This window comes from Chiloscyllium plagiosum, unplaced genomic scaffold, assembly GCF_037043375.1.
Source record: "Chiloscyllium plagiosum isolate Xiang-an unplaced genomic scaffold, Cpla_swu_hap1 HiC_scaffold_19, whole genome shotgun sequence".
NCBI lineage: Eukaryota > Metazoa > Chordata > Chondrichthyes > Orectolobiformes > Hemiscylliidae > Chiloscyllium > Chiloscyllium plagiosum.
In genome coordinates, this window is record NW_028270157.1 from 50,234,154 (window position 1) to 50,260,737 (window position 26,584).

General features: G+C 41.4%; 1 protein-coding gene and 1 long non-coding RNA gene across 4 annotated transcripts in view; one reads left to right on the forward strand and one right to left on the reverse strand.

Moving 5' to 3' along the window:
• The window catches only part of LOC122559579 (uncharacterized), a 72,094-nt gene extending 60,065 nt beyond the window's left edge, over positions 1-12,029 (reverse strand). Inside the window, exon 1 of the long non-coding RNA XR_006314472.2 lies at positions 11,897-12,029. This is a non-coding gene — a long non-coding RNA (uncharacterized LOC122559579). The remainder of the gene's footprint in view (positions 1-11,896) is intronic.
• A 197-nt stretch (positions 12,030-12,226) lies between these two features.
• Positions 12,227-26,584, forward strand: part of LOC122559577 (protein FAM118A-like) — a 54,744-nt gene continuing 40,386 nt past the window's right edge. The window contains exons 1-4 of one of the 3 annotated variants that reach the window (XM_087997345.1): positions 12,231-12,489; positions 13,210-13,263; positions 18,407-18,461; positions 20,848-20,897. In XM_087997345.1, the coding sequence (XP_087853471.1) occupies positions 20,854-20,897 (44 nt within the window). In that variant the 5' untranslated portion in view covers positions 12,231-12,489; positions 13,210-13,263; positions 18,407-18,461; positions 20,848-20,853. Of the gene's footprint in view, positions 12,490-13,209; positions 13,264-18,406; positions 18,462-20,847; positions 20,898-26,584 lie in introns of all 3 variants that reach the window. The other 2 variants (XM_087997346.1, XM_043709284.2) reach the window with 2 other exon arrangements.

Genomic DNA, 26,584 nt, shown 5'->3' on the forward strand with positions numbered 1-26,584 from the left:
ATGCACAGTATGCAAGAATATTAAATAGTTTCTTCCCATGCCTGTGTAAAGATGGTAAATTTGGTAGACCTAAGAGGAGAGATATCGGGTCTACTTTGACTTCAGTCCTCAATACCCTCCCTATCTCTCCCGCCACAGCACTCCAATAAACACGGAGCCTGTAGCATGTCCAGAAACAATGGGTAAGAGTATCTACACTTATTTTACATTTGGGGCACACTGGAGATGCTCCTTATGTAAACTTCGCCAGATGAACCCTGTGCAGAACTTTTAACTGCGTAGCACATGCCCTATTACAAATTGAGATCTTTTGAGTATTCTCCCATATGTTCTCCCATGTTTCAGAAGAGATCTCCACTCCCAGCTCTTGCTCCCAGACCCCACATAACCGGTTAATATCCTGCCAGGCCATGCCACCAAGTAGGCCATAGAGGGCACTAACTGAAAGGGTCTTTGTGGAACGTTGGTGATGACCTCGGCCAGAGGGTGGCGATAGAAAACCTCCACCCACCTAGCAAAGACTCCACCCAACCCAAACTGTTCTAAGACATAAAAAAGATACGGCCATTCCACCTGGTCAAATGCTTTCTCTGCATCTAAGGAAATCACCAACCTCTGAAGCGATCGTTGCTGACAAGCTTAGACCATATTCAGCAACCTTCTAATATTTTTAGAGGACCTATGGCCCCTTAGAAAGCCTGTCTGGTCCTCTTTAATAATATGGGGCAACACCCCTTCCAATCTCAGCGCCAGGATCTTGAAATCTGAATTTAATAAAGAGATGGGCCTGCATGAGGCATTATCCTCAGGAACCTTCCCCTTCTTAAGAATTAGGGAAATATTAGCTTCTCTCAAAGATGGTGGTAGGCGTTTATGCATATAGGAGTGATTGTACATTTACAACATTGGCCCTGACAGAATCCCTATAAACTCCTTATAAAACTCACCTGGAAGACCATCAGGGCCAGGCACTTTCCCACTCTGAAGTTGTTTAGCTGTCTCCTGCATTTCCTGAACTGGGGGCATTAAGTAGAGAGGCCTGTTCCAAGGTTACCCTGAGAGGTCCAGATTCTTAAAAAAGGTCTCCATTTTAGCCCTCTTCTCCTCACAACCTTCAGACCGATACAATTCAGAGTAAAAGCTCTGAAAAGCCTCACTAGTCTTTTTAGCATCATATGTAAGGACCCCAGTGCTGTCTCTGATTTCAGCAATGGATTGGGGAGCTCGCTTTTTCCTAGTCAAGTACGCTAAATACTTCCCTAGCCTATTTCCATATTCAAACAGCCTTTGTCTCGCAAAAGCAAGTACTTTCTTTGCGTTTTGTGTCAGTATTGAATTCAAGGCAGCCTGGAAGGCCGTGATCCGCTGTAGCTTCGTCACCGAATGCCGCACAAAATGTTGCCTCGGCGGCTTTCAACCGCATCTCAAGTAGACGCTGCTGTTCCACCTTCTGTCGATTCCGGCTAGCCGAATAGGAAATAGCTAATCCCCTAGCAAAGGCCTTTGTAGTCTCCCATAGCATAGATGGACTACTAGCCGTGCCTGAGTTGATAGTCAAAAATTCCTGAAACTCCTTCAAAAAGTATTCCACAAATTTGGAATCCTTAAGGAGAAAAGGGTCCAAATGCCAGTGCCACAAACCTAGCCCCTCACTCTTGGCCTTAACTTCCAAATATACTGCTGCATGATCAGAGACAGATATATTCCCAATTTTACAACCCATAATTGAATCCAGAAGGGCCGAGGGAGCCAGAAAGAGGTCAATTCTCGTGTGACATTTATGTAGGTTTGAAAAAAAAGGTGAAGTCCCTGCTGGTAAGTTGAAGACATCTCCAAATATCCACCAGCCCCAACTCCTCGCATAAGTCATCCACCTGCTTGGCATGCGAAGAAATTGTTGGGTGCCCACAAGGCATCCTGTCGACTGTCGGATACAAAAGACAATTAAAATCATCCCCCATAATAATGTGCCATGTTCCAAAAGCACTCAACTTAGAGAAAGCACTAATCAAACATTTGAGGACAGTAGACGTTTAAAATGCCAGATTCCTCCCTATGTATCAGGGCTTTAAGTATTACAAACCGTCCCTGCTCATCTTTCACCTGTTCTAATAATGTGAATGGAAGATTTTTCTGGATAAGTACCGCCACTCCCCTACATTTAGTAGTAAAGGATGAAAAGAATACCCGGTCATAACCCCCTCCGTTGTAATTTCAGCTGTTCTCCATCATCAAGATAGGTTTCCTACAACAAAGAGATATCAACTCTTTCCCTCTTAAGGCGAGATAGCACTTTTTTCCTTTTAACAGGCGAATGACTTCCCTTAATGTTCCAGGTGCACCACTTAATAAGACACTTAACTATATCCTCTTTCAGAGACTCTGGGAGGGAGAAACCTGTTTACAAAGCGCCGAGCATAAGTAAATAAAGACTCATAAATTCGAAGAACTATATATATACAAAAACGAGAGCTGAAAATGTGTTGCTGGAAAAGCGCAGCAGGTCAGGCAGCATCCAGGGAACAGGAGAATCGACGTTTCAGGCATAAGCCATTCTTCTCCTCAAAGATATACAAAAACTACACTACCATAACTTTAAACAACTATTACTCCCAAAAAACTACAAAAAAAAAACTATAAAACCTTGAATGGAAGACTCTTCCCCCTGCCTGTAGGGGGCACTCACCCTACCCATCCCCTCCTTCACAGCTCCTTCAAACCCCGACTGTGCCCCAGCCTTAGGCCAGAAAAAAAAGATGATCCATAAGTCAACAGAGAAAGGACCAAGTCAGGATGAGCACTCCACCCATCCCTGGCTTCATGTCACCCCTACTTGTAACTAAAAGAGAAACAGAAGAAACAAAAAAAAGGGAGAGACAACAAAGAACATCCACAAAATTTCCCATCCGAAAAACCAGTTATTAAAAAAAAAGGAGCAACTTATTCCAAGGTCTTTCTCCCCTTTCCAAAAAGGAAATTATTAGGGAGAAAGAAAGGAATTTTTAAGAAAGGAAGGGAAAACATGGGGATAAACAGAAACGAGAACAAACATTAACCGTATTTTTCAGGCCAGTCTATCTATTTTAAAGTGTCCTCAAAGTTTTTAGCCTTATCCGCTGAGTCAACTTTATAAACCGAGTCCTCGTGGCTGAAATGGAGCACTGCGGGGTATCTCCTGGAGTACTAGATGACCAGGTTCCTCAGCCTCTTTTTAACTTCATCGAAGGACTTCCTCTTTTGAATTACAGCTGCAGAAAATCTTGGAAAAACATGATTTTTGACCCCTTGTACAGCAGTGCCTGTGGATCTTTTCCCAGGGATCAGGAAGCTTCTACGACTTTTTGCTTGCCTTTATATGAATGGAAGTGCACTAGGACAGAGCGGGGGTGCTGCACTGGGCCTGACCTGTGCACTGTAACCCACAAAGAAGCTGACTGGCTGCTCACCTTCCTCACCTTCAGGGAGCCCAACAATTCGGAGATTTAACCTCCGACCTCGATTTTCGAGGTCGTCGATATGGTCTCGCAAGGCCCGCGTCTCTCGCTCCAGCACCTAGACTCTACTAGATGAGGACTCCATTGCAGCTTCCGAGGCCTTAGTTTGACCCTCCACCTCCTCCAGCCTCTCCCCGAGGCCCTGGATCTCCTGCTCATGCTTCTGCAGCATGGATGTAATAGGGTAGACCTGGGCACGAATCTCCCCACGGATTTCCTCAATCGCAGCCGCAACTTTCAAGGTAAGTCTCTCCATCACCACAGCCAATTCCTGTGAGTCTCTCAGGTCTCCGGGGGAGTTCAGGAGAGGCTGCTGCTGCTGCAGTCTCTGGTGTTGTAGGTGCTGCAGGGGAATGTCCTCCCTGCTGCTGTTTGCTCCTTTTCCCTTTGGCATCCTTCCCACTCCCAAATATTAACAAATATGTGTTTGTAAGGTTAAAACTAATAATTCCACCACATAAGTTAGCCAGGGATAGCAAAAAACACCTGTATGCCTTGGCTGTTAGGCAGAACTGTCCACAGCAGTTCTACAGAATCACCGCCATTTTGCCGAGTCAGTCCTCACCTTTAAGAATTTCTCCTTCCAATCCTCCCACTTCCTCCAAACTAAAGGGGTAGCCATGGGCACCTACATGACCCTGGGCTATGCCTGTCTCTTTGTCAGGGATGTGGAACCGTCCATTTTCTGCAGCTACACTGGCACCATCCCCCACCTTTTCCTCCACTACATCGATGACTGTATCAGCGCTACCTCGTTCTCCCACGAGTAGATTGAACGGTTCATCACTAATACCTTTCACCCCGACTTCAAATTCACCTGGACCATCTCGGACACCTTCCTGCCCCTTCCTGGACCTCTCCATCTTGGCGACCATTTAACCACAGACATCTACTACAAACTCACCAACTCCCACAGCTACCTGGACTACACCTTCTCCCATCCTGTCTCTTATAAAAATGCCATCCTATATTCCCAATTCCTCCGCCTCCGCCACGTCTGTTCCCAGGATGACCAATTCCACCATAGAAAATCCCAGATGGCCTCCTTCTTCAAAGACTGCAATTTCCCTTTCCACATGGATGATGATGTCCTCCACTGGTTTTCACCAGTTTCCTCATTTCCCCTCCCCCCACCTCATCCCAGTCCCAAGCCAACAACTTGGCTCTGCCTTCTTGATCTGTCCCTAGTCTTTCCCATCTATCCTCTCCACCCTCCTCTCTGATATATCACCTTCTCCCACCATTGCACTCTCAGCTACCTTCACCAGACCTGATTTCACCAGGCTTTCTTGATTCAGCCAACCAGATATCCTTAACTGATCTTTTCCCATTTGAAAGCATTTGCTGGGACTTATGTGTTTGCAAATGATGTAGCTGATAATGCAGGTGGTCTGATTAGTATGTTGCAAAGATAAAAATTAGGCCAATTGTGAATAATGAAGAAGGTTGTCAAAGGATACAGCAGGATATAGATCAATTGAAAAGTTGGGTGGAGAAATGATGGCTGGAATTCAATTCAGACAGGTTTGAGGTGATGCATTTTGAGAGGTCAAATGCAAGAGGAAAGTATACAGTACATGGCAACACCCTTAGGATCATTGATGAACGGAGGGATCTTGGGATCCAAGTCCATAGCTCCCTGAATGTGGCAACACAAGTGGATAAGATGTTAAAGAAGGCATATAGCAGCTTGCCTTCATTGTTTGGGGCATTGAGTGTAAAATGTGGCAAGTCATGTGCAGCTGTATAAAACTTTAGTTAGGCTGCGTTGGAGAACTGTCTGTAGTCCTGGTTGCTGCACTATAGGAAGAATATGGAGGCATTGGTCAGGGTACAAAACAGGTTTATGAATTACCTGGACTGCAGGGCATTAGCTACAAGGAGAGGATGGACAAATATGGATTGTTTTCACAACAGAATTGGTGGCTGAGGGATGACTTCATGTAAGTATGTAAAATAATGAGAGGTATGGATAGGATAGATAGTCAGAGTCTTTTTCCCAGAGTGGAAATATCAAATTCTAGGGGCCATAGGTTTAAGGGCCTACACAGCTGAGGGCATACGTATCAATGATAGCAAAGGGGAGGATATTGATAAGAAATCACAGTAAGCCGAATGCCAGGCTTGTGTGAGAGTTTTCTTTGCTGGCTCTTGAATATGTGCAGCTGCCTTTCAGTTTGTCAGAAATGCCCAACATTCAGAATCTCTCTCCCAAAAAATTGTAGTCAGTGGGTAACACAGGTTGAATTCTTGAGTACTGATAATGAGAAGCAGCATAAATGTTATTTGCTACCTAGGAGTCATAAATAGTACAAATTAGGTTCATTCTCCCCAAGTACTCATTTTTAGACATTATCCAATTGCTCGATCACTGTCCTTTGAATGGGACATTAACAAGAGGTCTGTCTGGTCTCTCATGGATAGAAAATAATGTAAGGGTGGCATATGAAAAAGTGCACGGAAATTTTCCTCATGCCCTGGCCAATTCACATTTTAATTTAATTTTGTAGAGTTCAGTTTTGCTTCAACATGTGGGCCCTTAATTTGTTTTTGATGGTCGCGTACCTTTTGCTTGGTTTATGGAGGAAGCTGGCCATTTAAATCATCAACCGTCTCCATACCTACATAATTTTGGTAATGCAAAAATGTGTCGCTTGCAGAGCAGACCATCAGGACTAAATTTTGTGCATTTATTCAGATAGCCAGAATACTCATTTGACAGATAAGACACCTTTTGGATATGGTCCCAGGATATCTTTGTGGGACATCAGGTGACCTCAGAAAAAGTTAGGTACCCTTTGCATGAAGTAAGGTGTCCTTTGGAGGAGATAAAGTGGTCTTTGGAATGGTTAAAAAAAATGTATAAAGTGTAAAACTTCAAGTTCATTGAAACTGTCAAAATCAACTATCAAAAGTGTCAAAAGAAACTTTAGGGAGGCCCTCCACCACTCTGATTAAAACTTTGACCTTCTGGATCGCTTTCTTAGTTGGGTTAGGTTTGTGGAGCCGAGAAAATTCTGATTTTTGTGCTCCTGATCCAGGATCAAATGTTCAGATTTATAACTCCCATATTAAACACTTTCCAAAAGAGATTGTTAAGGTGACGGCAACTTAGTTTTGGTGGAGTGGAACACTGTTGGGTTGTTATGTGAAACAACTATTTAGCCAAGAGCAACAACTTAAACACAAGTATGCTAGAGATTTTCTCAAATTTAACCCAAAGAGCAAGGACTCAGCAAATTCCAATATAAATAATAGCAACAAAGGCCATTCTGATGCTTAGTTGTTGAAATAAATGATTGCTTATGCCAGCACTATTCAATAGGCAATGGTGGAAATACTCAAGGAAATGGTGCAGCATTTGTGGAAAGAGAAACAAAGGGTAGAATTTTTGTTCCCTTGAGTGCTGGAGGTAATGGCAGGAAAATTGGGAAAATAGGGTGAAAATTAGAAAATCAGAATTTCGAATTGAGGAATGTTGAGAAAAAAATTTAGATTTTCTCCTTATGACTTAAAGAGCAAATTCTGAAATTTGCTAATGAACAGTGACTAACTTATTTCCATCATTTGCACTTTTTTTTAACTTTTAGTATATTTCTTATAGTTTTGTTTTTACTAACTTTCTGGAGAGGCAGCGATGGCACTGAGCTCTTTGAATTTGGCAGTTGGCAAGATGTCCAGAGCGAGGCAGTGGCTGGGGGCCTGGTCCAGGAAACTCGGCGAGTTCACAATGCCTGGCATGCAGACTGAAGGTGAGGCTGAGGGCTGGCACAGATGGTGACTGGATCGGGGGCTTTGGCAGTCCGGCTGAAAGCATGGATCAGTACTTTGGCAAATTGAGATGCAGGAATGACGCCAAGGAGATTGCCTTGCCATCTGTAGCAATGACACGAGCAGGGGAAATTGAACCAGTGTGGGGAAAATGTGCTAAAGCGAAGGAGATCCAGCCCTTGTAGGAAATGCAGTCATAGCATGATGAAGCACTTAAGAAAGACTGAACTGGCTGAACTTTTAAGTTTATTTCTTCATTTTTCAACTTAATTCTCAGAAGGACTGTAATATTTAACTTCTATTTATTTATTTCTTTGTTTTACACTATAGTAAGAGTGACTGTAATGTTTAACTTTTAACTTTGTTCCTTATTTCTTTCTACCTTGTTCTTATGTGTTTCTACCTCGGTACTTATACCTAAGATGGCGCCATGCGTGGCAACTTGAAAATTTTTCACTGTACTCCTTTACTTTTGCACTTGGAGTACATGTGACAATAAAGTCTAAATCTATATTGATTGAAGATGATGGATACTGATCGAGGATGATCAGCCATGATCATAATGAATGGTGGTGCTGGCTCGAAGGGCAGAATGGCCTACTCCTGCACCTATTGTCTAAACCTGAATCATTAATTGCTCAACTCACCTTATTTCAATGCAGTTTCTCATTCTCCTTTCTTTCCTTGAGAAACTAGGTGATGCTAATGCCAACAGGAAAATCAGAATGATTACTTGATGATAGCAGCTCAGTGTTTGCCTCTTCAGATTTTCATCCAACTCTGTTTTCACCACAAGGTCCTTTCAATATCCATCACACCTTCCTCCTGCTTTCATCAATACAAGTTGGCAAGAGCAAACCATAAGTCTCAACATATCATCATGCTTGCTCTTGGCCAAAATCACACTCCATTTCAGTCCTCCCAGGACTTCATTTTTTTTTTAACCTATAACTAGTATTTCTGTCAGGTCCCTTTGCACATAGGAATAAACACAAATCTAATGCATCTACACAGGATGCATCTTATAGTCCTTAATTCCTTAGCTCTCATTCACTTTGCCCTTAAATGGACACTGCCAGCCTCAATGGCTTGAATTGCTTTTTAGCACACAGGCTCTTCTGTGCTTAGTTACACCCACTAACTTCTGTGGCTTTCTTAACTTTGTAGCACAGAGAGACATAGACAGACTTGTCACACCTAGGAATATAGAACAGTCCAATGAGTGGACATGGCATTATACTACATATTAGGCACATTTTTTTTTAGATTAGATTACATTACAGTGTGGAAACAGGCCCTTCGGCCCAACAAGCCCACACCGACCTGCCGAAGCGCAACCCACCCATACCCCTACATTTACCCCCTACCTAACACTACGGGCTATTTAGCATGGCCAATTCACCTGACCTGCACATCTTTGGACTGTGGGAGGAAACCGGAGCACCCGGAGGAAACCCACGCAGACACGGGGAGAACGTGCAAACTCCACACAGTCAGTCGCCTGAGGCGGGAATTGAACCCGGTTCTCTGGCGCTGTGAGGCAGCAGTGCTAACCACTGTGCCACCGTACCACCCACATTACTGACGTACCTACAGCATTTGCCAGCAGCTTACGTGGCAAACGCAGTGCATGTGCTTCAATGGCATTTCTGAAGTCAAAAGGGACTAATGCCTAATCAGGTCAAGGAGGATCATGCTCAGTCAAGGGACTTGTCTGATTTCAAGCCAGGGGGTTAATCACAGTACATCCAGTATTAAAAAATTCCTAACTCCAGACTAGGTTTTCCCTCAAGAATAAGCTTCTCTGAGATGCTCTGAGATCTATCAATGGGCCTGATTCAATGGTGTTACAACATGGGGTAAATCCCTCTGCTAATTTAAACATGACACACATAGAACCTCACCTCACACTGTAATCTGTTAAATATCCCAAAGGTCACTATTTAAAGTAAACATTAGCAATTTTATTCTTAAAGTCCAAAAGAGAACACTAAACAACTATTTACAGCTCCATTCTCTTAAACATATCTTTTACCTCCCATTCTACAATGCTTGTCTGATAAAAGAAACCTGATTAAGAAGATTCAACTTTTAAAACCAGCTAGCTGTCGAATCTTCTCTTTGTATCTTCCTCTGCAGATTTTCCTCTGTCACCTTTTCTTCAGTATTCTGCTTCACAGGTCTTTCATGTGAACAGGTACCCTTCAGACAGCTATTCAGCTGGCAGTCTGTACTTGTTGGTGCTTGACAGTCCTTTGTAATTCTCCCACTAACCGTTCAAAATATCCAGTTTTATACCCCAAAACATCAGATCATCTCATTGGTTTTGATGTCATCAAAAACATTATATTTCAAATTCGATTGGATTTTGGTACCTTGGGTCATAATTTAAACTGAATGGCTGAATTTGAATTTGTTTTTGTTCCATAGCAACAAATAGCTGGAGTTGTGTTTCGACCAAGTGTTACATTTGTACCTTGTTCAGGACACTCTGAGCTTTCAAACAGTCCTTGCTAGCTTTTCAACTCTCTTAAAGGTACAATACGTACTCACACCGTCATAACAATGGACATAAACCTAGCAAGTTGTAAACATTTCTTAAACAGTATAAGTTTTACAGGACTATTCCTGACACACAATGGGAACGCATTTCCTGAAAGATGCCTAAGAATCAGGGACCATCAGTAAGTTCACAAGTACAGTGATAGAGTCACAGATTCATACAGCATGGAAACAGACCGTTCGGTTCAGTTGGTCCATGCTGACTATGTTCCTGAACTAAACTAGTTCCACTTGACCATATTTGGCCCATATCCCTCCAAATCATTTCGGTTCAAGTATTTATCAAATTACTTTACAATATAACAGTGCAAAAATCAGTTGTTCAATATGCATTACAGTCAATGCATTACAGTCGGCCTTTAAAAAGATGTATTAAAGCACAACTGAACCAATAATAAGGATTAGGCAACTGAGGAATGAGGACAGACTGAGGAAGCATAATTCATGGAAATTATTTCAAAACCTTGACCTTGTAGCAAATATGCAAAAGTGATGACTGCAGATGCTGGAAACCAGAGTCTAGATTAGAGTGATGAAGGAATGATGAAGGGCTTTTGCCCGAAACGTTGATTTTCCTGCTCCTCAGATGCTGCCTGACCTGCTGTGCTTTTCCAGCACCATCTAATCTAGATACTTGTAGCAAACTACTACCAGAATGCGAGGGTCAAGTCCAGTGTAGAAAAGTAAGCTGTAAACTTGGATTCAACTGGTTCACATAGAAAATAAGTGAGTTTTTGGAGTAGGGATATCAGGCAGAGAGTATCAGGAAACCAGAGAAAGATCTGGAAAGATGTGAGGGCAGCACGGTGGCTCAGTGGTTAGCACTGCTGCCTCAGTACCAGGAACCCAGGTTCAATTCCTGCCTCGGGCGACTGTCCGTGTGGAGTTTGCACATTCTCCCTATGTCTGTGTGAGTTTCCTTCGGGTGCTCTGGTTTCGTCCCACAGTCCAAAGATGTAAAGGTTAGGTGAAATAGCTATGCTAAATTGCCCATAGTGTTAGGCGCATTAGGAGACAGTGAGGTCTGCAGATGCTGGACATCAGAGTTGAGAGTGTGTTGCTAGAAAAGCACAGCAGGTGAGGCAGCATCCGAGGAGCAGGAAAAATCGACATTTCGAACCAGAGCCCATCATCAGGAATGAGGCTGGGATCCTCAGGGATGGAGAGATAAATGGGAGGGGGCATGGAGGTGGGGCTAGGGTTGAGAGTCCAATAGGTGGATGGTGGTGGGGATAAAGGTGAGAGGTCAGAAGGAAGATTGACAGGTCATGAGAGCAGTCCTGAGTTGTAAGGTTGGAACTGGGGAAAGGTGGGGTGAGGGGAAATGAGGAAACTGGTGAAGTCCACATTGATGCCCTGGGAATGAAGGGTTCTGAGGCAGAAGATAAGGCGTTCTTCCTCCAGGCATCGGGTGGTGATGGAGTGGTGATGGAGGAGGCTTAGGACCTGCATGTCCTCAGCAGAGTGGGAAGGGGAATTGAAATGTTCAGCCACGGGGCGGTGGGGTTGATTGATGCAGAGCGCTTTAGAGAACATCTTCGTGGCACCTGCACCAACCAACCCCACTGGCCCGCGGCTGAACCTTGATGTGTTATTTTATACAATAAATGCACCATTTTGCACTGGGATTGATCCTTAACTGCATGTCATATTGGGCGATTTATCTGATTTGCTGTCATCAGATCTATGTACAAGTTTGTTGGCTTTTATAAATGATGTGACAGGAACCACTCTCTCCCAGTTCCATATAACTAAAATAAAAATAAGTATATAAGTTTAATTGTATAAACAAGTTAAATGTTAATAGCGCATTTTTAGGACAGTGGGCTGAATGGCACATTTTCATGATAAAATTTGTAACTTCTATTAATGACAGACGTTAATGCTGAACATTTATTATAAGTTCTGATATCTAATTTTATTTGTAGCATTTTGTAACTATTTCAACCAAAATATTTTCTCATGATTGAGCTACGTAATATTTTCAATATGAAAATAACTATATTAGTACTAATTTAATCTATTTCCATATGGGTGATTAAAATAAAAGGAGTTAACTGTGAACTTACCAAAAGCTAAAACTCGAAATGTTTGAAGAGGATGAAATGAGATCGTAAAGAAAAACGATGCAACTGCAACATCCCCTCAAACCCTTCTTTTAACTGAAGACTTTTCTCTAAGGCTGGTTGAGGAGCAGCGGAACCTTTTTTCTTGGTTCAATGTACTCTCCCGCGCCGAAGGGAGTTTAGGCGGACGGCGTTTGGGTGAGCACTCGCCGGGCGATTTAACAGAAAATAATCAAGAATCGTTTGAAAAGAGCTCTGCGTGACAAGTGACGTCTGTTTGCTTGTGTCCTCGCGCTGGTGCTCGGGAGTGGGGGAAGCAACCGCTGTTGCTCGAGCGGGGCAGGGGACTCAACAGCCGGTTCCCAAATAAGCATACAGCCTGCTTTTGGACACCTATACCGGGTTTTAGGGCAGCCGACAAGAACACGCTTTCAAGTTGCTCTATCACTTTTGTTTTAGTTGGCTTCGTATACTTCGTATTTCTCTTGTGGAGAAACAGGGAAAGGGCAGCACAAGGCTTTGCAACTGCTTTGTTTGTTCGAGCTTCCGCCCTTCCGAGTTCACACTGCTGATTCCGAGGAAGGAAACAAATGCAGGTAAGAAATGTATATGTTTTTAACACGCACCAAAAAAAAAGTTTTGAAAATCCAGAGACCTCGCAAGTACTGGTGAATAATTCCCCTTTTGAAGTGCACCATCAACGATTTTGGTTGCAATAACTTAAAATTGTGTCATTTTAATTCATTTAAACTGTGGCATTTAGGTAGTTGTTAAACTTTTCAGCAGATCTCATTGTAAAAGAATCTACCTCTCTGGATTATTCCTGTGGTTTTAGATATCTTTTAAGTGGAGATGAAACTCTTTGTCAGCTGAAAGTGGAAAAGATGTTACCATTAGTTATGTTTTTATTGTGTTTTGTCCTGTTGAATGCACTGGTGTTCAGTGTTGCCAAGCTGGTTGATTTACGGATCAGTACTTATGTAGGAAACTGATATGGCAGTATCTTATTCTAAAATTTATTTATTTTTGGCATTACTGATAAAGACCGCAGTCTTCGCCAATCCTTCGAAGATTAGGTAATCTGCATTCCTTGCAACCAAAAAAGCTCGCTGGAATCAGCACTGTTGCTGTGGTTTGGTAGTCACCTGTAGGTTAGACTGGATAGACTAGATTTCCTTCCCTATGCCACTGTTGTCCAATAAGATTTCGATGCTGCCAAATTTGTCGTCATGTATGCCATATGATAGTTTGTTTTCAATATTAATATCTAAAAAAAGATCTTTTTCTGTTTTTTTAAAATTGTGGACCGAAATGAGAACTGTTTTAAAAACTTGCTGCATGATTTGAAAACAAGTAACCTGACACTCATGGTGAGTATTTTGTAAACAGTTTTTCGAAAAAAAAGTAATTGAAATTTCGGTTGTAGGTAAACTGTAACTAAGGGGTTATGTGCAGATACAAGTCAGTGACAAAAGCCTTTTGCCTGCCAACATCCTAATTCTCAGATAATTGAACAGTTTGGGACTGGGAATAAGATACCAAGAGAAATTATTTGATCTCCACCAGCCCAGGAGATGTGTATCTGTTTTCTGCAGTAAAAGCCATTTTTAACTGAAGAAAACCAGTTCACCTTTCCTTCAGTTATAGTTAGCTGTGACTTTTAACTGATAAGACAGAGACCTTTTATAAGGTAACCAGCTGCCTTGTGTCTTGCGAACCAGTGGAAGCAGCCAAAGGAAGACAACTGAAAAACAATGTTCTGAGTAGCATAAGAATTATCTCTACAAACAGTGAGCAGAAACCATTGAACTGCCTCCCTGCTTTTTTTGTTCGTCTATGTAAGAGGAAGTTTATAAAGGGATTAGAAGCCTTAATTTGAGGGAAGATGGTATTATTGTTGGACTGTTAATCCAGAGACCCAGTTAATGTTCTGGGAACCTGGGTCAAATCCTGCTGTGTGTGAGAAACAAAGCTCACACACTTTAATAATTTCAGTCCGAGACAAAAATCTGAATCAGTAGTGTCATTTATTTTACACTTGCTGTGTAAAATACTTGGGGTGTGATGTCACAAGGCAGGGACGAAACACACACCGAATTCGACAAACGCTCGATATTTATATAATTTGGCTTCTTTTGTTTTACATTGCTCTTCCCCTATCTACATCCTCCAGTTCCCTAAGACTGGCCCCATTATTCCTGTTTATCCGGTCTTGTCTGTGACAAAATGCTTACTCTGACCTCAAGGCCGTTTGACCTCATCCCATTCTTTACTTATCATTATCTACTCCCTCCATCTGCGCTGCCCCTCACAGCATCTTATCACTAAGCTTTTTTAATTGGGGTTTGTTCCTGTGTCTCTGTACAAGTGGGAAACCTACTGTTTATACAGGCCTCTCTTCACAGCATTTTATCTAGTGCCTGTATTTCTGCCATTGTTTTGCAATCACGTTTCATGCTGGCATACAATTATATATTTCCTCCACATAGTTTCCATTCTTGTTGACTCAGCTCCCAGCCGAAACAACCACATACTGATGTGAGTTCATTTGCTTTGTATCAGAAATTATAATTGCAGAATTGCAGAACTGCAGAAGAAACATTAATTTACCTATATCCCACATGTGGCAGATGCTGGAATTTTAATTCAAAACAGTCTGGAATTAAGAGTCTAATGACAATGAATCCATTGCCATTGTTGGAAAAAACCTATCTGAGTCGATGGAGGAGGAGAGTCGACGTTTTGGGCATAAGCCCTCCATCAGGAATGGGAAGGGAGATGAGCAGTAAATAGGGGTGTGGGGCTGGGGACAAGGTGGGTGGTAAGGTGATGGGTGGATGCGGTTGGGGGGTGATTGTGATAGGTCGTTGGGGAGGGTGGAGCGGGTAGATGTGAAGGAAGATGGACAGGTCAAGAGGGCAATTCTGAGTTGGACGGTTGGATCTGGGATGAGGAGGGTTGAGGGGAGATTTGGAAACTAGTGAAGTTGATGTTGATGCCTTGTGGTTGAAGGGTCCCAAGGTGGAAGATGAGGCCTTCTTCCTCCAGTTGGCAGGTGGCTTTGATTTGGCTGTGGAGGACGTTCTTAGGGGGGATTGGGAGGGGCAGTTGAAGTGGTTGGCCACAGGGCGATGGGGTTGTTTGGTACGTGTGTCCCAGAGATGTTTCCCTGAAAGACTCTGCAAGTTGGCGTCCTGTCTCGTCAATGTAGAGGAGACCACATTGAGAACAAGTTGGCGTCCTGTCTCGTCAATGTAGAGGAGACCACATTGAGAACAATGGATGCAGTAGATGAGTTGGGTGAATGTGCAGGAAAATCTCTGCCACGTGTGAAAAAATCCCTTGAGGCCTTGGATTGAGGTGAGGGGGGGAGGTGTGGGTGTAGGTTTTACACCTCGTGGTGGCAAGGCAAGGTGCCAGGTGTGGAGGCTGGGTTGGTGGATGGGTGCGTGGACCTAACAAGGGAGTTGCAGAGGGAATGGTCTCTGTGGAATACAGATATTGGAGGGGAGGGAAATATATCTCTGAAAGTGGGATCTGACTGTAGGTGGCAGAAATGGTGGAGGATAATGCATTGTATCTGGAGATTAGTGGCATGGAAGGTGAGGACTGGGGGAGGGTTTCTATCCTTGTGGTTGGAGGAGTGGGATTTGAGGGTGGAGGTGCGGGAAGTGGAGGAGATGCGCTGCAAGACATTTTTGATCACATGGGAGGGAAAATTGCAGACCCTATAAAAGGAGGACATTGCTTAATCAGAGAGCAGATACGGCAGAGGTGGAGGAGTTTGGAGTAAGGGATTGTGTTTTTACAGGAGGGGGTGTTGGGGTGGTGGTGATTGGTAGGAGGTGTAGTGAAAGTAGCTGTGGGAGATGGTGGGTTTGAAGTCTGTGTTGACTTTGTGTCCCAGTCCTCATCTTCCACTCCACTAATCTCTGGATGCAGCGCATTATCCTTAGCCATTTCCGCCACCTACAGTCAGACCCCACCACCAAAGATATATTTCCCTCCCCACCCTCATCTGCATTCCGCAGAGAACATTACCTCCGCGACTACCTTATTAGGTCCATGTCCCCTCCACCAATCCACCCTGTCCATCTTCCTTCCTACCTATCTGCTCCTCCCTCCCCACTGACCTATCACAGCTAACCCCACCTCCATTACTTATTGTCTTCCCACCTATCTTTACCCCCAGCCTCCCCTCACCCATATTTATCTCTCATTCTCCCTTTTCCCTCTACATTCCTGATGAAGGGTATATGCTTGAAATGTTGACTCTTCTGCTCCTTGGATGCTGCTTGAGCTGTAGTGCTGTGGTTTTCCAGCACCACCCTTTTCGACTCTGACCTTTCAGCATCTACAGTCCTCATGTCACAGTCCTGTGTTCATTACACCCTGAATACAAGACTCGTTCCTCCTCCTTCACTCGAACTAGCCAAGGAAATACTTGGATGGTCAACACTGACAGATAGTCAGTGGGCTGATACTTGGGCTGGCCCGATATTTCAACAGTACTTACCTTTAAATTCTTTAGCTGCTAAGGAAAGACCATAGGTCCTGTTCCTAAAACACAGGTGGAGGAGAGGTCCTGACAGAAATCTGAACTGCGACTGCAGAACAGGTCATAACCACTGAGTCACTCCTCCCTCAAAGCTGGGTATAGTGCTGGAAGCAAGTAGGAGGCCTTTTTTTTTAATCTGTCAACACCAATACACCATATCTGTTTTCATCTTGTATGCGATGACAAGAGAGGGAATGCTTGGTACAAAGGGAGTAACCATCCATTCTGTGGCAAAGGGGTCATATAGCAGTATCTTATTATCTGAGGTTTGTCTGTGTCTCAGTTAGAAGCTGCTGTCTGTCTTTGGCCCCTCAAGTTCCTTGACCATATGTGCTAGTGGCATCCTTGTGCTGTCATCATGGACTGATGGCCCTCAACCACAGGAAGCATGGCTTGGATTAGGAAATGAAATACTCTTGAAGCTTGCTTGTTGATGTTCTCGTGCAGGTCAGGATTGCTTTGTGGCTGGAAAAACTAAGGCACTTCTGAGAAGGAAGGATCCTCAGATCCAATGTTATGTAATTTCCTGCACTTTTTACCAATGCAGATATTCTTATCTTGGGGTACGTGCTCTTGATTAATTCGAGGTTGTGGTTTAGATGTGTACAAATAGCTGGAAGAGGCTTTGACAGTTGAGGCCACAGACAGTCAAAGCATTGAGGGAGACTAGGTCCATGCTGATGTTCAAGATAATATGCTTTGGATTTGGCTGCAATACAACAACAATACACTTAAATGGAGGTGATGTAACACTTTCTTTGGAGCTGCTGGAGGCTGTGCGTTCCCTGTGCAGATCGTGGAGAAATTAGTCCAAGCAATGACTTGCCATTTCTTCGCCCTGCTGCTGCTTCTTAGTGACTGGTGAGTGAAAAATAGCTCCAGTGATTGGTGTGGGCCTCCATGTTATTGCCTTGTCAGTGAACTTAGTATAATATTGGCAAAGGTGAGTGGGGACTGAGATGCCTGGAATTATTCTTGCAGGTCCCTGTCCTTCACAGATGCAGGGAGTTAGGTGTGTGCCCATAGGAGTCGCTGTTTTCCATTTCTAGAATATAAGGTGGAGGGCACTCCTCATTGGACAGTGGCTCCAATCCCTTAGACAGTAGAATCATTCCCTCAAAATGACATGATGACAGAAGAAGGTCTTGCAGAGGACGGCTATCAAGGCAGTTTCAACCCACAAGGCAAAACAATTACCCACCGGCTTGCTATTCACTTCATAGGACAACTGTATATGGAATACTATTAAGACCACCTAACTACATTTGTGATTTGTGATAATTAAATATTTTAAAGTTTCTTTTCAGATGAGCCCCTCAAATATTTGAGAAGGTAATTTGGATTGTAATTTGATGTACTCTATAACTTTACAAAGGGCATTTAACATGTTAAACACATAGTTAATTAAATTCAGTAGTATGGAATTTAATATAAGCTCTAAGAATGGATTAAATAGCTAACTAGAGGGTAGCAAAGAACAAGTATTAATTAGTCAAGTTGTGAACGAGGGAGTGGTAGCTGAGATTACTGGGTTCAGACACCTGAGTATGCAGAGATTCGGTAAGTAGTTAATTCCAAAGAAATGTATTTTTCTTAATACAGAGGAACCTCAATTATCTGGCATTCAGTTATCCGGCAAGATTGCAAGGTCCCAATGCTTGGTTAAACTTGTTATCTGGCATTCGATTATCCGAACATTCAATTGTCCGAACAAAATACTCCCTGCCTGTGTCGGTTGGATAATCAAGGTTTCTCTATAATATTTTGTCATGCAAAAAGTGATCAAATGTAGATTGTGGAATAAATTTCCTAATAGAATAGAGAAATCAAATACTTAAATCGTTAGTCAAGCCATTCACTGTTATACTTGCATATATTGACATCTTTTTGAAGAGATGAATCAAAACTGATAAATGACTTTCCTCATCTGTAAATATCTTTTGACTTTTGTACAGGGATAGAAAAAGGAATAGGGATAAACTGAGAACCATCGACACATACAAAGATAAAGTAAGTTTTATGTTTTTGACTGTCAAGAATGGCCTTTATATTCTTATAAGTGAATAGAATGTAAAGATGATCTTAGAAATTTTTTAACTAACTTTTGCTCCAGAAAATGTGTTTTTGTCATGTATTTCATCTTTGGATTAACACCAATGTGGAGGTGTGAGTAAGAGAAGTTCACTATGGTCCATTAGTTATACAAGTTCACTGAAAAGTTCAATTATGGGTGGGGAGGAAAAGTGAAAAATAAAATTTAAACCTGAGTTATTGGGATTTCTTAAAACCAAATCATATACTTGTATAAAAGAAAGAGTAAAATGTGCTTGGATGTTCTTAAGGATACTACTTTATGTAGAATTTAAGAATTGTCTTTTTTTTTAAGGGGCTGTCAAAAGTTTAAAAAAAATTGAATTGGGGCAGATTCAGCACATGTTTTGGAGTGTTGATTTATATCAATGTTTTACTTTTGATAGCCCCTTAAAAAGACAATTCTTAAATTCTGCATAAAGTAGTATCCATAAGAACATCCAAGCACGTTTTACTCTTTCTTTTATACAAGTGTATAATTTAGCTTTTAAGAAATCCCAACAACTCTGGTTTAAATTTTATTTGTCACTTTTCCTTTCTCACCCATAATTGAACCTTTCAGTCAGCTATCAAAATGCCTAGGAAAATTCAGGCAAGAGCGCAAGGTGGTAATCTGGGAATGATAGCTGTTAATGGGGTACGAGTCTAGCCTGTCCAAACTATCCATGTCTGGTAAACCTTCTCTGAACTGCTACCAATTGCTTCTATATGGGGCACTATTGGTCATCTTATTTAAAGAAGGATGACATTCATTTCAAGGAGTTCAGAAGTTTACCGGACTAATACCTGATGTGGACAGTTGGACAGGATAGGCTTGTATCCATTAAAAGTTTTTAGCAGAGTAAGAAGCAACCAGATGAAAAAATAAGATCATAAGGGGCCCTGGCAGTGTAGATGCGGAGAGGATGCTCCCTTTTATGGGAGATTCTAGAACTATGGATCACCGTTAAAACATGAGGTTGCCCATTGAAATGAGCAGAGAGACAGTTATTTTTCTTTCTCACCAGGGTTGTCAGCCTTGAACTCTTCCTGAACAGGAACAAATATTTGGGCACTTGATTGAACCCACAAATGAATGAATGTAATCAGAAGTGGGGATTGAGTCAATCCTGATTATATAATGCCACTAGAGGTATCTTGTATACTACAGTGCAAACAAATGTTCCCTGTCAAGGCTAATAGATTTTTAGAACAGAGTGAAATAAATTGGAACAGTATACAGACATTGTCCTCTCGAAACTGAAAACAAATAATCTTCACATTTGAATTTTGAGAACAGCTGCATTTAGAACCAGAAACAGACAAAGGTAGTCCTCGCAAACATTCTGATCAAATAGTAAAGGTGAGAATTAGAATTTCAAGCATAAAAGGGGTAGAGAGGCAAGTGAATGAAAGAAGGGAAAAAGAGAAGTAGAAGAATCTTAATTTTAAAAGTTTGAACAAAGTGGGGAGCATCCACTGCACCCAGTGAAGGTACTGATAGGAAGAGATCTGCCCCCGATTTAAACCACATGCACAGCTATTTAAATTTGCTTTAGCAATCCCAGTATTTGAGCAGAGGGAGATGGAGAGTAATTTTGAATTTAATTGGAAAAACTTGGAAAACAATGAGGTCGCCCACATAAAGCTGAACGCTACTAATTCAAAGCAGTTTAACAGACAAAATCCGTAAGGCTTCTGCCACAATTTCTGAGAAGACTTCCACGGATTCTCAAATGGTCTGAAAGTTTATCCTTGGTGCTTATGAATTGGTTCAGTGAAGCTCATAGAATAAACTTCATAACTGTTAAAAACAGCCTGCAGCTTCATAAGTAGTTTGAAAAGATCAAGTAATGTACCTTTTATACAGTTGTATGCAGGCACTATCTGTGGAGGCCTCTAAGCTAATTCTCTTTGAAGAATTTAAAAACTCACTCCGTACGTCAGGACACTTGGTGAAGAACCAAATGTTTCAAAGCTGGCCAACCAGGTGAGATGGCTGATTGAGTCTATCCACAAGCCTTTATCCTAAGGAAGCCCTTTTTTAAACTAATTAAGTGATGAAGGATTATGTAAGAGGGTGAAAGAAGAAGAGACAGCTAAGAATGCAAACAGGATAACTTTCTCCCAGGCTAGAAAGGAAGCTTTTGATGATTCCAGAAAGCCCATGTGTTTCTGTATATTTCCTCCACTGCCCTTGACTTTTTCTCTCTGCATTGAGTGTCCCACATTTCTGTTTTGATTTCAAATTTTCACCATCTATATTTATTTATTTGTAATACTGGCCAATTTTTGTGTTGATATGTGAACAAATTATTTTTTTCAGGTACGCATGGATTTAGTTAATCCTTCTCGAAACCTTGAGCAGAAGTCCAGGTAAATATCCAACAATGGAAATAAATGACTTTCAGCAAAAGTACTTATGTGACTAGTGCAAAACACAATATTTAAAAAAAAAAACATTTGTCTTGGTGAAGTAGCCAAAGCCTGTAGTGCATGACATTACTAAAGCTAAAAGAAGATCAAAGATGTAATGCTCAGATCATGCTAAATTAGATTTTATATTTAGAGTTGCTTAGCTTTTTGTTCTGGAAATAATTAAGTCAATTAGGAAACTGCAAAATAATGCTAACTGAGCATTGGGGAAAGAACCAGGAATGCTTTGTAACAATGTGCATAATATCAAGAGTTAAGAATGCAATTTCCTAAATGTGAAAGAGTTTTTTAGATTCATTCGTGGGTTGTGGGCATCACTAGGCCAACATTTATTACCCCTCCCTAATTGCCCAGAAGGTAGTTAAATATCAAACATATTGCCGTGGTCTGTGGGTAAGGGTGGCAGATTTCCTTACCTAAAGATAATTTGTGAACTGTAGAGTCATAGAGATGTGCAGCATGGAAACAGACCCTTCGGTCCAACCTGTCCATGCTGACCAGATATCCCAACCCAATCTAGTCCCACCTGCTAGTACCCGACCCATATCCCTCCAACCTTTCCTATTCATATACCCATCTTTTTCCTGACAATCAGCATTATCATCACCATCAGACTTTATTTCAGGATTATTATTGAATTCAAATTCCACCATTCACTGTGGCAGGATTCAAACCCAGGTCCCCAGAACATTACCTGGATCTCTGGATTCATAATCTTGTGAAATTACCACTAAGTCATCATCTACCCTTGTTTAAAGCTGAAAGTAGTAAAGGATAATTAATCAGATGACTGGGTTTTCTTGTACCAGGTGCTAAATTATGTGAGGAGATTTTTTTAAAAAAAAAGTCCTTTTTGGGTTGTGTGTATTGCTGACAAAGCCAGCTTTTGTTGTCTGAATTGAGTGGCTGGCTAGGGTAATTAAGAGTCCGCCACATTGCTGTGGGTCTGGGGTCACATGAAGTCAGATGAAGTAAGTGCGACGGGTTTTCTTTGAAATGACTTTATAGCAATCAATGACTAATAATTGTAATGGTCACCATTTATGGGGATTTTTTTTTTTTGGCCACATTTATTAACTAACTTTAAATTATACCAGCTGCCAGTGTTGATTTAAACTCTGAATTAGTAGTCCTTTGACATTTCCACTAAGACACCATTTCCCCACTGCAAGAATATATGTATAGTGTTGATGTTTATAATCTGTGATGAAGCTTTACTTTTAATTTTAATTCGACTACTTGGATACAATGCCAACTGAAAATATAGAGAAGAATTGTTGGTTCTTGACCATTTGATAAAGCTTTCCTTATTATAATTGGAAAAGTGATATCTTGGTGTATACATTTTTTTCACATTAAGTTACATTTATTCTTTTCTTGAAACATGTCATAACATGAAGTAATTAATGTGAGCAAGTTTGATGCACACCTAAAGTTAATTATTGGGAATGATCATGAAATGTCATCAACAGATTGTCAAGACTTAATTTGCTGAGAAGTTAAGTTACTCACATTACTGAGTTTATTCTTTTATTCTTGCCTTCAAATGAGAGTATGGAAAAAAGACAAGGATGTGAAAGTGCTTTTGATAAATTTCTCTGTCCTTAACTTTACTGACTCTAATGATCTCAGGTGGTGTTAATACTTGACAAGTCATATCCCAGGATGGGTAATGTTACGACATGGGGTAAACCTTCCTGCTTAATTTAAAACCAGCAACACAGAAAAAATTTATCCCGTGCAGTAATCTGTAAAAATTAGAGTGGCCAAGAGCTATTTAAAGTCAATATTAACAACTTTATTTCTTAAAGTATAACAGAGAATAATTAAAACTATTTACAATTCCTTACTCTAACCTATCTTTTACCTTCCCTTCTATAATACTAGTCCGATAAAACTCTCAATTAAGGTTAACAAAACAACACTTCTTATCTCAAAACCAGGCAGCTTTCGGTTCTTCTGTTTGGATCTTTCTTATGTTGTCTTTTCTTCTTCTTCTTAGGAATTTTTTGCATCACAGGTCGCTGATCGAAAAGAGAGCTATTTTAAGAGAGCGATTTTTCCAGCAGTCTGTTTACATGCTGGGCCTTGGCAGTTCTCCTCTAATTCTTCAATATTTCCCTGGTCTTATACCCCGAGATCAGATTGTGTCACTTGGCTTTTAAGATTGTAAATATACTCAAGTCAAACTTGATTCGAATTTTTCGGGGTACAATTTAAACTGATGGTCCTAAATTGATTCTGTTTTTTTTTTGTTGTTTCCAGGCAACCAGCTACTCCAGTAGCTGGAGCATATGTTACATTCTATCTTATTGGGAACACTTGGTGCTGTCACTGCTAGGTTTTAACTCTCTTAAAATGTATAGTTCACCCACATCTTCATAACACCTTCCCCCCCCCCCCCCCCCCCCCCCCCCCCACCTCCACCCCCCTCCCTCCCCCAAAGAAAAAAATGAACCATCATAATGAAAAGATGGCTTCATTTTTTTTTTCTTTTTAAACACATTACCCTAATATACAGATAACTTTAATGTAAGTTTACCTTACCGTCTTCCCAAATACGTGTGTGTGTGTGTGTGTGTGTGTGTGTGTGTGTATGTGTATATATATATAAAAGACAAATCTCATCTAAACTCTATCAGTTAAATCCGAAATAACACATCAGCGATTACATTCTTCTGACCCCAGACATTTATGATTTTTAACTTAAAAGTCTGTAACATAAGACTCCAATGAAATAGTCTCAAAGTCTTATCTTTAAAACATTCTAAGAATGTAAGTGGATTGTGGACAGTATACACAGCCATCTCGACACATTGTCCATGACATGCGTTAAAACATTGTAAGGCCAGTACCAATCTCAATAATTCCTTTTCGATTGTGGAGTGTTTCCGCTGGATGTTGATCTTCTTCGACAAGTAACCAGCTGGCAGTTCAATCCAATCCTCATCTTGTAGGAGAACAGCTCCAACTCCAATGTCACTTGCATCGATGGCGACTTTAAAAGATTTTGAAAAGTTTGGTGTAGCTAAAACTGGTTTGGTGGTTAGTATTGATTTCAAATGGTTGAATGCCTCCTAGCATGGTTCTGAAACTGTGGTGTTCTTCAGCAAATTGGTTAACGTGCCACTGCACTGCTGATGTTTGGAACAAAGTTCCGGTAGAATTGCTCAGTCCTAAGAATTGAAGCACCTCTTTCTTCGAGGTTGGTCGTGGAAATTCGTCGATTGCCTTTAATTTTGTGTTCCATGGGGTCACCCTTCCACGATCGAGGTTATGTCTCAAGAATGTCACCTCTGCTTTCACGAATTCCTTTCTATTTAAGTCCATGACCAGTTTTGTTTCTCGTAGTCGTTCAAAGAGCACTGCAAACTGTACCATGTGATCTTTCCAGGACTTACCAAAGACCACTACGTCGTCCAAAGAGACTGCACAGTTTATTAACCCAGCCACAACTCTGTTCATGAGTCTTCGGAATGTGGTGAATGTGTTAAACTGATAAAGCCCATTTGGGATTACAAATGCAGAAATTTCTTTCGCCATCTCTGATATCTGCCAGTAACCATGCATTAAGTCCAACTTGGTGATGCAACTGGCTTCTCCGACTTTCTCGATACAGTCCTCCAATCTGCGAATTGGATATGAGTCCGATTTGTAATGGCGTTGACCTTCCGATAATCAACGCAGAATCATTGAGTCCTGTCCGGTTTGGAAACTGAGATGATTGGCGAACTCCACTCGTTTTGGCTTGGTTGGATGATGTCCTCATCGAGCATGGCTTCCATCTCCATCTTGACCTGTCTGACTTTGAAAGGATTAAGCTGATAGGGGTGTTATTTTATCGGAGCAGTATTCCCTATGTCTACTTCATGTATAACAGCATTAATCCTCCCCATCTGATTCTTACATATGTCCTTGTACTACAGTAACAAATTTTTCAACTGCATTCTATGCTCCTGAAACAGACAGCTTACTAACCAATCCCACTCTAGGACTACTTCATTTTTAAAAAACCTATTTTGAGGCACCTCAAAATCCATATCGCCTGGATTTGATTCTTCACTCTGCGGGGCAGTAACTAACACCTGTTTCTCCAGTTCTTTCTTTCTAGTATAGTACGGTTTCAACATGTTCACATGACATGCTCTGTTTTTTTTTCCATTTGGCACCCTTACTAAATAGTTCACCTGACTCAACTTTTTCTTAATTTGATAGGGACCACTAAACCTGAATTTGAAGGGATCTCCTATCACTGGTAGTACATTATCCACTCGGGAAAACGTTCGAGTCTCGGAGCTTTTATCTGCCACCTGCTTCATTCCATACTATGCCCTCTTTAGGTGCTGTTTAACAAACTCTCTCACTCTGTTTAATCTCTCCCTCCTCTCTGATACATCATGTAAATGTGAGATCTCCAACTTTGGTTCTGTCAATTTTTCTTTAATTAATTTCAAAGGGCCTCTTACTTCATGACCGAATATTAACTTGAAGGGAGTAAACTGAGTAGATTAATTTGGGGCATCTCTCCTGGCAAACAATACGAATGGGATATCTTTATCCCAATCACTTGGACAATCCTGACAGTATTCTCTCAACATTATCTTCAAGGTCTGATGCCACCTTTCTAAAGCTCCCTGGGATTCAGGACGATACACACAGAATTTAAAGTGCTGTATACCTAAGCTATCCATAACCTCCTTAAACAGCCTAGCAGTAATATTTGACCCTTGATCTGACTGAATCTCTCTGGGTAGCCTATACTGTGTGAAGAAAGCTACTAACTCCTCTCCTACTCTTTTTGCCTTGATATTCCATAATGGAATTGCCTCCGGATATCTGGTAGACACATCCATTATGGTTAACAAGTACTGATTCCTGCTTTTAGTTCTTGGAAAGGGACTTGCACAATAAATTATAACCTGCGTAAAAGTTTCTTCAAATGTGGGAATTGGCAACAAAGGTGCTGGTTTTATTACTGCCTGTGGCTTACCTACCATTTGGCATGTATGGCAAAAGGTAACTACAATCTTGTGCACTCCAGGCCAATGAAAATGTTTTTGTACCTTTTTAGCCTGAGTCTCTTGTAGGAGGTCACCTCCGGGTACATGTAGTTCAAGTGCTACCCTTAACACCACCTGCCTGTATGCTACCGGCAGCACAATCTGGTGCACTTCAGTCCATTTCTTCTCTGCACTAACCTGCCATGGTTTCCATTTCCTTCTTAGGATTCTATCTTTCAGATAATAGCTCTCCAGAATAGTCTCTGCCTCTTTTTCAGAGTACACATCCACAATATATCTTTTATTTTCTTGTCTTGCTGTAGCAAGTCTCTGTCTTTCAGGAGTAGACACTTCTGTCTGACCCTCTGCCTGTTCAGGTTTTTCCTGCACCATTACTTCAAACCAGGTATCCACTAACTGAACTTCAATTCCTTCATCTTTCTCTTTACTTTTTGCTTCGTGCTGTGACTTATGATAGTGGGATCTGGTTACTACACAGTCTGGGAAAATACCAGGACATTTCTGTTTTAATTCCTCAGTTTCTTGGTTTTCTTTGGGCTTCTCCACAACAAGGTGTCACTCCCACCTTAGATCCTGCCAAATCATTCCTAAGAACAAACTGAATTC